The 16,301-nt window shown below is 41.2% G+C and overlaps 1 protein-coding gene across 1 annotated transcript in view; it reads left to right on the plus strand.

Annotated features, from left to right (window-relative positions):
- Positions 1-15,629, plus strand: part of st18 (ST18 C2H2C-type zinc finger transcription factor) — a 43,850-nt gene extending 28,221 nt beyond the window's left edge. Inside the window, exons 9-23 of the mRNA XM_042703694.1 lie at positions 52-142; positions 956-1,048; positions 1,368-1,579; positions 2,365-2,600; positions 4,895-5,185; positions 5,910-6,019; positions 6,364-6,426; positions 7,241-7,309; positions 7,506-7,568; positions 7,884-7,964; positions 9,833-10,054; positions 10,350-10,438; positions 11,703-11,806; positions 12,577-12,720; positions 13,136-15,629. Coding sequence (XP_042559628.1) covers positions 52-142; positions 956-1,048; positions 1,368-1,579; positions 2,365-2,600; positions 4,895-5,185; positions 5,910-6,019; positions 6,364-6,426; positions 7,241-7,309; positions 7,506-7,568; positions 7,884-7,964; positions 9,833-10,054; positions 10,350-10,438; positions 11,703-11,806; positions 12,577-12,720; positions 13,136-13,276 — 2,009 coding nt within the window. The 3' untranslated portion in view covers positions 13,277-15,629. The remainder of the gene's footprint in view (positions 1-51; positions 143-955; positions 1,049-1,367; positions 1,580-2,364; positions 2,601-4,894; positions 5,186-5,909; positions 6,020-6,363; positions 6,427-7,240; positions 7,310-7,505; positions 7,569-7,883; positions 7,965-9,832; positions 10,055-10,349; positions 10,439-11,702; positions 11,807-12,576; positions 12,721-13,135) is intronic.
- Positions 15,630-16,301: the final 672 nt, after the last annotated feature.

The raw sequence follows: 16,301 nt of genomic DNA on the forward strand, positions 1-16,301 counted from the left end.
GACTCATCTGATGGCTTGTACTGATGATGATGATGACTCTCTTGTCTGCAGTCCTGGCCATGCATGAAAACGTCCTCAAGTGTCCGACCCCAGGCTGCACGGGAAGAGGTCACGTCAACAGCAACCGCAGTACACACCGGAGGTGGGTCTTTCCCCAGGCAACTGAGCCCGTTGTAAAGCTGAAAAGAAAGCAACACTACCAACATTAAAAGGGTATCATAGGGTGCCTTCATGGGTATAATAATGCTGCAGGTGTGTAGTCACTAATTAGCAGTCACTGTGTGAGCATGAGTGTTTTTGAGTATCTGTGATTTACGTCATTATTTTGGCGGTGGAGAGGCCTTCCATCTGTATGCCCCGGCATTTGAAACAAAGCAGCATGCTTGTTACTTCATCCGTTATCGTCCCCCTCAAGGAAGATTCACTTTAGACAGGTTTTGACATCAGGAAAACACATTGCAGAGCTACTGTGTCATCATTTTACACCTTTTTAAAAACCATTACCAAGCTGCAATGATAGTATGAATGTATTTTCATACGAATGGCATTTTTTCTAGTATATGTTTAATAAGTCTTACTTTAAAACTTGTGCAAAGTACTGACAGTAAGATGCACTGTGAGATGAATAAGGCTCTTAGACTTTCTACACTGTGATCCCTATAACTGAATCTATATCCATTACTTTCAATTTACCTGCAGCTTATCTTTGTCACAGTGATGATGAAGAAAGTTTCGAAGCTGAATATATCATTCACTCTTTAAATATATCATCTAAAGTCTAGTGTATTAATATTTATAAACAGTTAATCAGTCTCATCTGGATAAGTGTTGCATCTGTTACATACATGTCTGATGGGTTGTTCAAGTTTTTCCCAAGTCCCTACAGAAGATCACTGGGCTGTGTCTTTGGTAAAGTGTGTGGCTGAAAAAGACTCCATCTTGTGTCTGGTCCCAGTCTCTCAGGGTGCCCCATAGCCGCTGCAGGGAAGATCTGCAAACCCCAAGAAGATGTGAACAAGTCTCGGCAGCCCTCCGATCGCTTGTCCAGGTAACGCAGCGACCTCTGACCTCTGACCTCTGTGATGTTCCCTTAAGCCTCTGCCTGAGTGGACCTGAGTGGACAATAATAGTTGTACTGTTGCAACAGTCACAGCCATTTAATAGCAATATTAATAGACATAGGTTTCCATGGCTACACTGATGCAGTTTGCAAAGCTACAATTGGCGAAAATGGTGATTTAGAAGTTAAAGTTAAGAACTTACAGTGTATGAACCCTGTGGAAATGTTGTCTCTGGATTTCTTTTATGAGAGCTGTGTTCATACTGGTGTTCGTGTTTATGTGTTTGTGTGTTTCTTCTCTCTCCAGACCTCTAGGCCTGATGAAAAAATTTGACTTCAGCCAGTTCAGCAGCTACAGGCTGTCTCATCCCGTGGAGGCCTTGCAAGCCAACATCTCCAAGGACATGGACAAGTACAGCAAGATCCGCTTCGACTACGCCAGCTTTGACGCACAGGTCTTCGGCAAGCAACCTCAGATGGCACCCAACCACGATCAAGACATCTCCCACTTCTCTGACTGTGAGCTTCACACCTTTTTCACAACGACGTACACACCACGTATGGGCTCAGGCAGATCAAATCTGTCGCCCAATCAGAACAGCAGCGGCTCAACCTGTAGATAAACGCTTCCGTCAAAGATGCTATTTGAAGTGCATGTCATCGTGTCAGTGTTTGACTAGCGTCAGTAGACTGAATGCATTAAACAGGGGGGGCGCTGAATGAGACTTGTCACTTTACCTCTGAGATGATGTCATTGTGAGATAATGACACAATGACTGTCACCATATGCGCCATTACCAATTCCGATTGAATATTAAACGTGTTACAACACGGTAATTTCGCCTGATCGCCTCATCATCATAAATTATCGGCTCTTTTTCACCATGACGGTGTTATGCAATCACTGTGACAGAGCCTCTGTTGTGGCAACGCAGAGGTATTTGTTCCTAGAATTCATTAGAGAGCACATGTACTGGTGTCAGTGTATATCATACCATATGCTGTGGCGTACGTCATTAGTACTTTAATGTCCCAGTACTGATGCATCAAGTTATTGAATACCACACCAGAATTTGATTCGTTTTAAGGCTTCACTGAACTTTTTGTTATTAACGTCTTTGACCGTTCATCGATTCATGTCACCAAGAAACTGTCCTAAATGCATTTAGTCTTAATGAGCTTTGGCCAGGTTTTTGGCTGACATCAGGCGTGATGGATGTGTGCCTATTGTGACATCAGGCGTGATGGATGTGTGCCTATTGTGACATCAGGCCTGATGGATGTGTGCCTATTTTGTTTCCCAGCAGCGTCCCAGTACCCGCTTTTCCTGGGCATGGGAGGTCATCTGGTGATCCCCGGCGGAGGGCAGAGTCCCGTCCACTCCAAAACGGAGAGCGACGGCCTCCAGGCCAACAGCGCCACCACCACCGCCACCGCCGCCGCCACGGCCGCCGCCACCGCCGCCATCCTCAACCTCAGCACCCGCTACCGCGACAAGATGGAGGTGCTCTCCGGCCAGCCGCTGGCACCAGCCACAAAGGTAATCAAATTAGGCCACTTGGAAACGCTATTTAATGTGGTCAATACTGAAGCAACTCTGATTTGTGTATGAAAAAGCAGGAGGGTTTGGGGGCTGGAGGTGGGGGGGGACATCAAAAGACACTTTTTGGCACTGAGAACTGTGTGGTCCCCCCCGCCACCACCCCCGCCATCACCACCTCCAGTAAACCTTTAATGTACACAAAGGAAAAATTTGTGTAATCACATCAAAAGCCAGTGAGAGAAATACAATCAGCCTTGTCCCCCTTTTCTCAATTACAGTTAGATGCCTTTTTGTAAAACATGCGGCCATGCATCTGATTTGGACTTTTCTATGGAGACACGGAGAAGCATGCAAAACAAACTGATGTTTTTTTTTTTCATCTACAAGGGATGTGTCTGTCTCGTTCGTTGCAGACGGCAGAAAATGTTTTGCTTGGTTGAATATTATCCAGGATAAGCTCAGTCAGATCCGCTCTATCATAAGGGCCATGAGGGTCATTCGGGTGGATTAAACCAATCACCAGAAGGCTTCATTAGCTGAAATCTTTATTTCACATGAAATATGGCAATCTCCCCCCAGTTAGTTTACTGTAGTTGGCAGGAGAGTTCTTAACTTGGCCGCGCACCCCGTTTGTAAAGTGAGTTGACTCACTGAAGGCCTGGCCTCTTTACACGGCGCCCTCTGAAAGTTTCACTTTAAAGGGATTTCCCCATTTTAAGTACAGCTCTCTCTCAAAGCACTTAAACCTAAGCACAGCAGCAGCAGCACCGCTCCCAGAGTGAAACTGTGGTTATCTTTTAAAGTACAGAGAGGCTCTTTAAAAAACAGACATGGGCTTACTGTATAATGGACATCTGGAGGGAGCCAGAAGTCAGTCAGTAAATGTCCCAAGTTAAGTAAGTATGAAGAGATTTGACGTGCTCCCACGCGCTCGCTCGCGCGCTCAGAGACTGGGCTTGAATGCCAGCGCTGGGGCTGAGCGCGGGGGCTGGGACCAGGTAGCGTACAAACTGTCAGCATGAATAAAACAGTGTTAGTAGATTTGTCATCTGGTGCCTGGCCTGCGTTAAGCGTCTTTTTGAATATGAAGTGTTGGTGTGCCGTGTTTCGTGCCAGCCAGAGCAACTGTAAGCAAATTTTTCTTTAAAGATGAGACTTAAAAAAGCACGTTTTCTACTAGGGAATCTCAACCAGAATGCATTGTATTTCATTTTGAGAGCTGTGAGTATTTTTGTATTTTTTTTTCATGTGAACTGTTTTTGAGATTAGTCAAACATGTTGGCATACAGTTTCTCACAGACTGAAAATAAATAAAGGCATATTCCGAGATTTTTTGGCCCCCGCACAGATTAATTAATCTGAAAGCCACCCTTTTGTGATTCTAATAATGGAAAAAAAAAAAAATGCTTGCATATGTGCCAAATAATTGGTGTTACTCCGAGATGGTTAATGAGGTAAAAGTTTTAGTGGGTGCCATAAGCCGCGGCCACACTTACCGCCACCATTCCAAATGAGTGACACATCTGTCACTGAGGGGGAAAACTTGCTGCATTAAGCCATGTAGCCACATTAAGCTTTTTAATTTTTGTTTTAATGGTGATGACCTAAAACCATCACCCCCAGCTGCCATCTTGCTTGTGTGTCCTAGAAAACAGATGACACAGCTGTCACCGTAAAAAAAAAAAAACTATACGCCAGTGATCTGTCTGGGAGAATTAGGCCCTAGGAGGACACTTTGCATTGTCTCTCTCCTAGCACATAATCAGCACTCATCTGATGGGTTTAAAGCGCTCCACATATGAACCAGGAAGTGATTTGATTTGCTGCGGTTTGTAATCCTATAGCCCATGACTTCGAGCACAACTAATATAGCTTAGTGTAAAATAACTGGATGTATAGATGGAGAATTTTGTTAAAATTCAGAAAATCACTTTTCTAATTAAAACATTTTCTTTGATTGTTAGTGTTGATTTTGATGTAACATTTTGTTTAGAATCCATTGGTTTAAAGTTGGGAAATATTAATACTTGAACTTAATTCAGAAATGACTAATTGATCTGGCACTGTTGTATGCTGTCTGTCGGAGCCAGAGTTTTAGACAAAAGGCATTATAAGTATTGTTCTGCATTGACCTCATTTCCACACACACACACATGGACAGCCATGTTTGGTTCTTATGCACTGCAAATACAACCAAGCAATCAGTGTCAATATGCACCAGACACCGTTGAGGTGTGTTTTCTCATTCACTGAAAGCTTCTGATCCCCTGCCGCTCTTGTCTCTGGTGCAGGATATGCTCATAGAGGTGGACGAAAACGGCACTCTGGACCTGAGCATGAAGACCAAGAGGGAGAAGATGAAGGACCAGCTGTCGCTGTCGCTCCCGCCTCCTCTTCCGCCACCACCACCACCCCCGCCACCCCCCATGTCTCTGGGCGAGGGCATGCCGACGCCAGTCACCTCCATGTCCAAAGCCAGCGCCCACCACATCCCCAGCGCGTTCTACCAGGCCCTGTGCGAGCAGGAATGCTGGGACGCGCCGCTGAACTTCAGCAAGCCCCACATGTCGCTGGAGAGGGAGGTGAGGACATGCGAGCGTGAGGAGAGCAGGAGGCTATAGGGGCCGCCAGCCTCAAGTGGCTCTCCTGCCGCTGTGCTATAAACAGTGCCATTAACGGGCCTGTTGTCCTGATAACGAGTGGACAGTTCTTGGTCTGTTATCTAGTGCTTGTGGAGACACAAGGCGGAATTCTTTAGTCCCCCGTGAAATGTTTTTTTTTTTTTTTTTTTTTTAAGGATGCATTTTGGCAAAGGACGTATTCACTTCATGGTCAATACAAGATGTTAGGCTGAAACATGAAGAGTGTGTCAAATATGGAGCAAAAAAAAAAAAGCAAGAGAAACTCTGTGCCTGTGTTTATGTGATAGGGTCTCTTTCATCTGTGAGATAAGGTTGTTTGGAGTGGTCTGCAGTCACAGATGTCACAGCTTTTCTGTGTCAAATCAAATCTTCTCATACTATTGTCTAGAAAATCAGACGTTTGTCTACTTGGTACATCTGGTGCTAACAGATCCTTTTCTTAGAGGGAACAAAAAGTAAATCCAAACACCGTTGTTGTCCATCATAAATACTTTCAGGGATTAAAGTGCTCTTTAAACGGATATGTGGTTTTTTTTGTACCTAATCACAACAGTCTAGCCTTGGCCTGCTGTTCAGACTATGGCATGTGTTTGACAGTATTGCTGTTGCTCTGTCCACTGCAGGACGTTTATTTTGTGTTCCTTTTTAAAAAAAAAAAAAACAGGATCAACATGACATGGCTTCAGTAGATGAAAACGTATACGGAGGGGACCCTTTGTTGATGAGTCCGAAGTCAAAGATGCTTTCAAGAGAAGCAAAGAAAGAACTGATGAGGTATTTAGTTGCACTTTTCATGGAAGTTTATGAAAATTCACTGCATGAGAGACGCCTGAAGTTAGTCTGAACTGCTTCATAATTATTACAGTTCATTGTTTATGTTGTTTGTCTTCATGTAATGACCTTGATCTACTGTATGAATAAATATTAAATTAAAACAATACATTACATTTACTGTTTTACACTTTATTACATGCTTCTTCATTGGTGTTACCATCACCATGACAGGAGATACAATGGATAATTCCCAAATACTGGGGAATCTGAATGATGTGATGTTCATCTCAAGATGTAATATTGTTTGCAACATAATGTCATTTATACAAAATGCTGCTTTGCAGTTGTCCAACACCTGGCTGTGATGGCAGTGGTCATGTGACAGGAAATTATGCTTCACATCGAAGGTAACCACAACATCTTCTGATCTGTTTGTCATCAGTTTTATGAGCGTCATATAGGAATTATAGCTGGGTTTCAGAAGTTTGAATTCCAAAACAATTGCAAATGCCTCACTGAAATTCTAACACAGAAGCCTTGTGTCGTGAAGGACTATTTGGTAACGTTCTGGAAACAGCGGTTGCTTATTAGTCATTAACTACTCATCTCCATGGGCAGTGCAGTGCAGTGTGGTAGACATCTACTGTCTCTACTCATCTCCATGGGCAGTGCAGTGTGGTGTGGTAGACATCTACTGTCTCTACTCATCTCCATGGGCAGTGCAGTGTGGTAGACATCTACTGTCTCTCCTCATCTACATGGGCAGTGCAGTGCAGTGTGGTAGACATCTACTGTCTCTACTCATCTACATGGGCAGTGCAGTGTGGTAGACATCTACTGTCTCTACTCATCTACATGGGCAGTGCAGTGCAGTGTGGTAGACATCTACTGTCTCTACTCATCTCCATGGGCAGTGCAGTGTGGTAGACATCTACTGTCTCTTCACTGGCTGCTTCCTTACTCTGTGGAGGTTATTCCTCATTGCCCTTGTTATGGTAGCCCACATATAATACCCAATTGAGACTTAATAATGATAACCTACAGTTTTTGAATTACAGGCTGAAGATATGATCCCTGCTTTGAGATGCTATATATAGTAGTTCTAGTAGACTAGATGAGGGATGGAGGGATCTAATGTCATTCATTGTTTGTGGGCTTTTTGCTAGTTTTCCTGCGATCAGAAAGTTTAAACTTGTGTAAACTCGATGCTGTTTTCTACAGTGTGTCTGGGTGTCCACTGGCAGACAAGACCCTGAAGTCACTGATGGCTGCCAACGCTCAGGAACTGAAGTAAGTAATCACCCCATGCATTAGAGGCGGTCAAAGCCCGGCACGTTCAAGACATGGGCCAGAGAGCTTTGTGTTGATATCTAAATGTTCGCCTCATACGGCATCTGCATAGGCTTGACTAAAGGTTTCAGTAGAAGTCTGACATGTTACATGGCGTTTTGTCAGTGTGAAGATATATCTATTGTCATCCTCACAGGTGTCCAACGCCGGGGTGTGACGGATCTGGCCACGTGACGGGGAACTACGCCTCCCACCGCAGGTGAGCACAGCCTCGTAGCACGCTAGACCAAACACACCTACGTCAGGTGAGCACAGTAGCACGCTAGACCAAACACACTTACGTCAGGTGAGCACAGCCTCGTAGCACGCTAAACCAAACACACTTACTCAGGTGAGCACAGCCTCGTAGCACGCTAGACCAAACACACTTACTCAGCTGGCACTGCTGAGGTGAACCGTTTCCTGAGCGGATAGAACAATCGTCGCACAGATGCAGTGCTGCCTTTCTTTTATGGTGTCTCATGATTGATAAGGAGGTTAAACACTTATAGTTTTGCATTATTATTGCTTTCAGCCTGTCAGGATGCCCTCGAGCAAGAAAAGGAAGCTTGAAGCTAACACCAAACAAGGATGAAAAGGATGAGCAAGAAATGAAGTATGACATTTATTATTATCATTATTAGTAGAGTGCGTGTAGTCATTTTTCTTCTCTAATCTAAGGAAAGAATGGTACACAGTAACTACAGTTGGTTCAAAACATTTCAGGTGAATGCGTGGTTTCACATGGACACTCTGCCTGATTTGAAACAATGTCTATGCCTTTTAAGCCAGTGGCACAACCCTTTGACTTTCATTAAAGAAAAGATTGTAAAGTATCATTTAATGCCTCTCAGGAACCTGTATTCCTGAAACTGCATAAAATAAATAAACAAACATTAATATAATTGATTGCAGCTTAAATCCAAAGTCAGCCATGCAAATATCCTTTCACTTTTGCATCTGGGGTAGAATTATCTCTGTTTTTTTTTCCTTTTTAATTACTAATGCAATATCAAGAGCTTAGGAATTACACTAGTGCAGGTCTCATCCACATTAAAGGAGACGAGGGAGACAGACAACCCTCTCCAGTGCATCTGTAACATTGCTAGATTACTGTAAATTGGTGGCCATATGGCATGTGTCCACTGTCTCTGCGATGCACAGCTACCTGTGTTACACAGATGGGGGCTTGTTTTGTTCTCTTGTTGATGCTGCTCTATTAAGCGCAAAAGTGCTAAAATACACCACCCACCCCCACCCCCAAACCCCATCGGCTGCGCTATTTGTAACAACTCTGGCAACCTTTCACACTTTCCAAAGAGGGGCTATTCAGGAAAAGGTTGATGACCTCAAAAACACACGTTGCCTTTTTCTCTTTTTTTTCATTCCTTTTTTTTTGTATCGGACACATATGACAATTATGTGCAATTTATGTCATCCCATTACTGACCTGTAAAATAGCAAAATAAATTACCCAACTCTTGCCAGTGTTTCAGCCACACGGTGACTTGTGTCGGTGTGGGTTTGCAGCACTGCAGCTGTGTCTAAACCAGACTCATTGTTATCATTAAGCTTTTACTAGGTATGCCATTTGTGTATGTGAGTTCAAAGATACAATTATTTTAACATTGCTTTTATGTTGTTGCTTAAACACATTTTAATCAGCATTTGACTGGATTAATCAAGTTAATGGCTATGAAAAATCTTCTGGTGGAATAAGTGCAGGGATGGTTGTGAACATGTGCATGACTTATTGAAATTATATATGCATATATTTTGGTTTGAACAAAGACAAGCTTTTTAGACTGAGTACATTGTGTCTAAGTATTTAAGGGTAAAGAGTAGAAAAAAAAAAAAAACGATTACAAATTCATAATATATCCAAAAGCTAAAAATGATTTTAAATGACAAGTTACCAAATGATTTAACCCCGCCCTACGATCAGCAGTTAAAGCACATATATCACTAAGTCTTGCACTATGATAAGAGGCATTTGTATTTATTAATCATTCAGTGGCCTCAGGCCAATACACATTTCCAAAAGCTCTTAGTTTACAAATAAATATTCAAAAAAAATTGTTTTATCATAATAAAACCATTCTAGGACATAATCTCATATAAACGTACAATAATGATGTCATTGTGCCAGTTAAAATGAAATGGCTTGTGTTTGCAAGAGCTTTGCCAGAAGGAATGTGCAAATACTGGCTTTGATTTTCTCGAGTTATTTTGTCTGATGTTCTGATATTCCCATACATATGATACTGTTGTGTAAATGCATGTTTCTGTGTAAGTGTGAGTGTGTGTATGCGCATGTGTGTGTGTGTGTGTGTGTGTGTGTGTGTGTGTGTGTGTGTGTGTGTGTGTGTGTGTGTGTGTGTGTGTGTGTGTGTGTGTGTATGCACATGTGTTTGTGTGTGTGTGTGTGTGCAAACCTGAACAGTACAACACTAGGTATTGACCCTGCATGGCTGTGTTGTTCAGATGCCCCGTGACAGGGTGTGATGGCCAGGGCCATGTGTCGGGGAAGTACACATCCCACCGGAGCGCAGGAAGCTGCCCCCTCGCTGCCAAGAGACAGAAGGAGGGCTCCGTGAACGGCTCGCCCTTCTCCTGGAAGGTGTCCAAGCAGGAGCTGCCACACTGCCCGCTGCCAGGCTGCAACGGCCTGGGTCACGCCAACAACGTGTTCATCACCCACAGAAGGTAGGCCAACGTCACCTACACCTGCTCTGATTGCTGTAGAACTATGAGGAAAGGATTGATTGATTGATTGATTGAATGATTGACTGAGAGATTGATGAATGTGTGGCTGATTCATTGACTGTTTGCTTGTATTGGATTGATAGCTGCGTCAAGAGTTTTATTGATCAATAAAATATGTGCACAGTCGAATGGGAGGATCAATGGATGAATGATGACTCATGAGCCCATGGTTGTGAGAAAAATAAGATGTATCAGAGCTCAGTCTCATTGTGTCCTGCTTGTGTTCTCCCTCTAGCCTGTCCGGCTGTCCGCTGAATGCACAGAGTTTAAAGAGGAGGCTGTCCGGGGATGAGATGATGACCATTAAAGTCAAAGCAAGCAGTGGTAAGCACCATTGGGGATGGTATATGTTCAACTGGGTTTGGTGAACAAGCAGTGTTAGGCACCATTGGGGATGGTATATGTTCAACTGGGTTTGGTGAAATACACTCATACCGAATTTACCTCTGAATCATGAATACACTTCAATGGCATCAGGTATTACACACTACATTAATGCCGCAATGTATTAGCGGTGCAGGAATGACACTAATTGTGTAAAACATCTCTATTTCCTCTAAATTTGGTTCCCTTAAAGCGAATCAAATATGCCAATGCAAGAGTACCATCTCATGCAATCAGACATCTGAACAAACACTGGGAACAGTTTCCATTGATACCCGCACAGACACCTACCAAAACTGAACCCCCAAATCTCCTGTTAGGCCTCCAACCCTATTAACACAGAGGCTTAAGGTGCCAACCCCTTTGCCAAATAAGTTCAAGCTCCTCATCAACCTCCATACTCTACATTTTCATGGCAAGCTAGTCACCAAATTAGGTTCACATATATATTTTTGCTGCAGCTTCCTTAAACAAGCAATATCACTCAAGGGGGAGTGATGATATATGGAATCATCTGTGATTCAGGCATTTGTATTTGTATTTATTTCTCTAATACACAATCTATTATCAAAGTATCATCCTACAAATAAAATAAATATGCCCAAAATGTAATAAAAACTCTGCCGTATCAGAACATAATATGGACTGAAGTGAGATAACGTTCTGAGTTTCTGTATTCCGAGTATGTATATAACTCTCTTTATGAACTCATTAGAAGAGTAGACAGGTCAAATGAAAGAACATGTCCTATAACACTGAGTGTCCTCCAATTGTCCCTTCATCTTTCCTCACAAAACAATATCACTTTGGCTCCATTTTTAGACTCCTAAAAATGCCATGATGAATATATTTTTTAAAACATAGTCATTTTCTTATGATGAGTTCAGATACTGTGCCTTATTACATAAAACCTGTTTTTAGCATACTCTCAAAAAAGAGAATGATCGAGCCAGCATGGTTGAGTGGTCCTTATAATATTAATGTTTTCTCACGATTTCTGATCCAAAATATACAGAGAGGCACACATTGCTACCTGTGTAGCTAAGCCTCTCACACATGACAGACCTTGAGAAACATGCTCTCTTGACATCTCTGATACATTTGAAAAGCATCGATGCCTTGTGCGAGTGTAAAATCATAGTGACAATACTCCACGGCCCTATTTCAACAGCATTGTTTTGTCTCCCCGCTCTCCGCCGAACAGGTATTGAAAATAATGAGGACATGCAGCACTTGGATAATGAGATTAAGGAACTGAATGAATCCAACCTGAAAATAGAATCTGACATGATGCAGCTGCAGACTCAAGTAAGCACTCTCACACAGAGCACTCTCACACAGAGCACAAGAATACAGAGCACTCTCACATGTAGCACTCTCACACGTAGCACTCTCACACGTAGCACTTTCACACGTAGCACTCTCAAGAATACAGAGCACTCTCACACGTAGCACTCTCACACAGAGCACTCTTACAAGTATAACTCTCACACAGAGCACTCTCACACGTAGCACTCTTACACAGAGCATTCTTACAAGTATAACTCTCACACAGAGCACTCTTACACGTAGCACTCTCACACGTAGCACTCTCACACAGAGCACTCTCACACAGAGCACTCTCACACATAGCACTCTCAAGAATACAGAGCACTCTCACATGTAGCACTCTCACACGTAGCACTCTCACACGTAGCACTTTCACACGTAGCACTCTCACACAGAGCACTCTCACAAGTATCACTCTCACACAGAGCACTCTCACACGAAGCACTCTCACACGTAGCTCAAGAATACAGAGAACTCACCAAATGGATAATGAATATAGGAGCTCAGCTGTAAAGGTTTATATATTATTGATTAGAAAAAAACATTAAAAAAAGTAACTGAAAGATTTTGAATAGCATATTATGAAATTGCATAAGCTATTGTTTATAATTATATGAATAATATTTCTTTGTATACCTGTGAAAAGTTATTCTTTATTAAAAGATAGATTGAAGTACTCTTTGTCCTATATCCATATATAAAAGCAATACTGTTACATGCTTTTGATAAGCTCTTCTCACAAATATTAGATATCATCAATGGAATGTAACCTAAAGACAATTGAAGAGGAGAACAAGATGATTGAGCAACACAACGATGGCCTATTGAAGGAATTAGCTCGTCTAAGCCAAGCACTCATTAACAGCCTAACGGACATTCAGCTGCCACAGATGGTAAGAGACACTGGAAGTTGCTTTTGTATGTTTATATGTGTGGATGCTACATGTTGCCTTTGTATAATTGTATAATGAAAACTCTGCTGCCAGTTCACAACATCCAGCGCACGCAATAAGTGCACATTAATACTAGCTACATCGTTTATTATAGTTATGAATTAACAGTGAGACTACCAGAAAATCTTGATATTATCAGTCTGGATCATCATTCAGTGGGCAATGTTATTTATGTACATTTTACATTTACATTTTAGTCATTTATTTGTGAGGGTTAAAAAACTCTATGTGCATTCTTGAGGTTGGATCACTTGGGAGTTTTGTCTTTTGTGACTCACAATGAGGTTAGGTTAGGAAGGTAAAGCCAGAAGACCTTCTCATGTCCTGACGTGGGTGTCTCCTTGTCTCCTCGCAGGGTCCAATCAATGAGCAGAATTTCGAAGCCTATGTGAACACACTGATGGACATGTATAACAGCTCTGAGCATGACTACTCACCTGAGTGCAAGGCTCTTTTGGATAGCATCAGACAGGCCATCAAAGGGATCCACGTGTGAGCCGTCTGTCTGCTGGAGTCTTTTCTGCATGGGGCAATATTTCTGGACAGCTTTACTCTCGTGAGGAGGCCTGGCATTCCTCTATGTGCAAGGAAACGGCTTTGGGAAAAGCATTGTCATTCCTCTGACAATTGACATTATTGCACTGAAAGAAGAAATACTCTACCAGCCAGAATTTGTAAAAGTTTTAAAAGCTTCTGAGTTCGCTCAATATATTACTTTATTGAGATTTTTACCCCTTTGCACTTATTTATTTTTCGTATGGTTTGCTTGGTTTTACTCGGTATTAGTTTTTTTTGTTTGTTTGTTTGTTTGTTTTTTTGCATAATTGATTTCTGTGTAAAACATTTTTGGCGTATAATTATGCTGTTGCTATTTATTCTCTCTGTTCAAATATTTATTACACAGTAATATATATAATTTATATCTAATAAGATAGATGTTTGAAAGCGGACATTTAATTTGTTTTGTTCTATTCTACTTCTGGACAGTGCTTCATTGGGAGTGACAAAACAAGCACATTCCGTACTCGTCTCTTTGAAGGTTTTGTCACTAAAATAAAAACACTCCTCGGTTGGGATGACCAACTTGTGAACTCCAGACAGACAAATGCTGCTCGTTTTTGCCATCTAGAGGTCGTATGCAGCACCTACACAAGAGTGATTCAAATTCAACTGCTCTTCCTCCAGGGCTGAAGAAGGCAATTTACATGAAATTCAATATTGAATGTACAGTGCAAAATCACCTAAAAAAAATAATTAAGAATCACATGAAATGAAATAACAAATAAATGATGCATCACTCACTGCAAAGAATAGGTAGAATGAATTGTCACTCGACCGCTTAAATGTGTCATTATTAGAGAGGACTGTCAGTATCATAAACTCCAAGTCTTTGTTTTCATTACACTGATTTTCATTCATTTCTATTGATATCTGCCTTTGGTGTGCACACATGTGTGTGTGTGCATATATGTGCCTAAATGTAAATGAATACATGAAATATACTCTGTTTTGTGGTAGAACAGTATTATGTGAATGGTGTTTAATTTATTACACAGTATACCTATTTTCAAAGAAAAAATACTTCTAACTCTGTTGGATTTACTGTTTATATGCCATTTTGAATATATACTGCTATTGTTCTGATTTGGGGGTCAAGTCTTTAAATCATCATGAATTGTGACATTTTGCTTACTAAGGTTGTGAGTGAGTGACGAAAAGGACAGAAGTGTCACAGAGCACACAGGTGACGGAGCCACATTGACATTTGTGGCCCCAAAGAGCCACATTGACGTTAATGGCCCCAAAGCTTCCTTCAAAGCTCTTCTTCTACTGCCCAGACAATGTTTGTGAGAGTAAGATGCGTCAGGGGAGAGGTCCGTTAGGTTCACTTTGATTGTACCACAAATCTCTGTTTTTGTTTTTCCCTTAAAATAAGATTTATGTTTCACAAATGGATTTAATGATTTTTTTTTTTTTTTTTTTATAATTGCAAGTCAAAGTAAATAGAATGACTATTGTCTCAGTATGATTAATAGGTAATATCCAGAGCTGATTCAGTAAATGTATTTTTCATAGAATAAAACAACTATTTGAGCAACTGTTTTTGTTGGGCAATGGGTACCTTTAAATGGCTCAAAACAAAAAGAAAAAAAAACAACATCTTGAAACTTTTAGAATATGAAATATAAATCACTTGCACTTTTCTGTTGTCCCTCGATGCGTTTTAAGGTGGTGGAGATGATGGCGAGTGTTAAGTAAGGAGGGCACTCCATTTTGATTTCATTCCAGAGGTGCATGGACCGCTATGATTTTGTTGGACTATTCTGTTAATCTAAGTTGCCACTTTACATGTCATGCAAAGAATGAGAAAAGAAAATGCAAAGATGAAAATATCCGAAAAATCATTGGGTATTCACTAAAACAAAAACTACTTTATCCAAATGGTGACTACTAAGACTCTCAAAGTTAATCAATCTTTTTTTGTTGTTAAAATTAATGACTGTAATTTATTATTATGTTTACTTATTTATAATTCTTAACACTTAATTTATATACCACACATTGTTTGCTCAGGAAGTTTTGTGAAGAATATTTATTTTTCCCTGTTTGTATTTGATGTTTTGTAACGTGAACTGGATTTTTTGTGTAATGATATTAGTATGATGAAACTGTATTGTACATTTTTTTCTTTTTGATTAAAACAAAATGCTTTTTCAGTTGAGGTAGTTTGTATATTGAACTTTCCTTGAACTTTTACTATTTCATAAGAAGATAATGCGCAGTGTTGTACAGTTTGTGTATGGTAGAAATAAAATATTCATATGGCTGAATCAGCTGCAATTCCTCAATATGCTAAGTGTTTCAAAAGTAGGCTTTCTGCTCCATTTATTTAATACAACCTGCAGCACAGAATACATCCTGTACCGCTGATGATACACACAGACTGTTTTCAGGTTTTGTAATAGAAGATATAAAAAACAGTGAACTATAGCGCTTTCTGCAACGCCACTGAGTTATGGCTGTGATTACCTTAATGATCTCATTATTGTAATGAGGTCAGCTTCCGTCGCCCGAGCGCGGCTATACCACTTGAAGTGCATGGCAAAGTGTAATAACTCCATCATGGCAATGTCAGCTCTGATGAACTTCAATTAACTTTAGGCATAGCTCATCACATTAGACAGAGCCACAATGTAGGAGGATAAAGGATCATTAAAACATGTTTCTGTTCAATGCTTCAGGACGCTTGTTTGTGTATGAATAAATTATTTTAACCAAGTTAAATTTGTCAACCAAAGCTGATAAGAAAAGCCACTGACGTTCCTGGCACACAACAGGAGAAGTGACGTTATCCTTTGTTATAAGGAAGCCTAAAGTGGAACTCCGTACAAGAGACTACATTAAGTTTATGTGAAATGCACTGAGCACGTCAGTTCTCCCATTACCTAGCCAGCCCTCTAACAGCGGGGAGAGTCCCAGGGGGAGTCAGGGGGTCTCAGGGGGAGTCTCAGGGGGTCTCA

The sequence above is a fragment of the Clupea harengus genome, chromosome 25 (assembly GCF_900700415.2).
Source record: "Clupea harengus chromosome 25, Ch_v2.0.2, whole genome shotgun sequence".
Lineage (NCBI taxonomy): Eukaryota > Metazoa > Chordata > Actinopteri > Clupeiformes > Clupeidae > Clupea > Clupea harengus.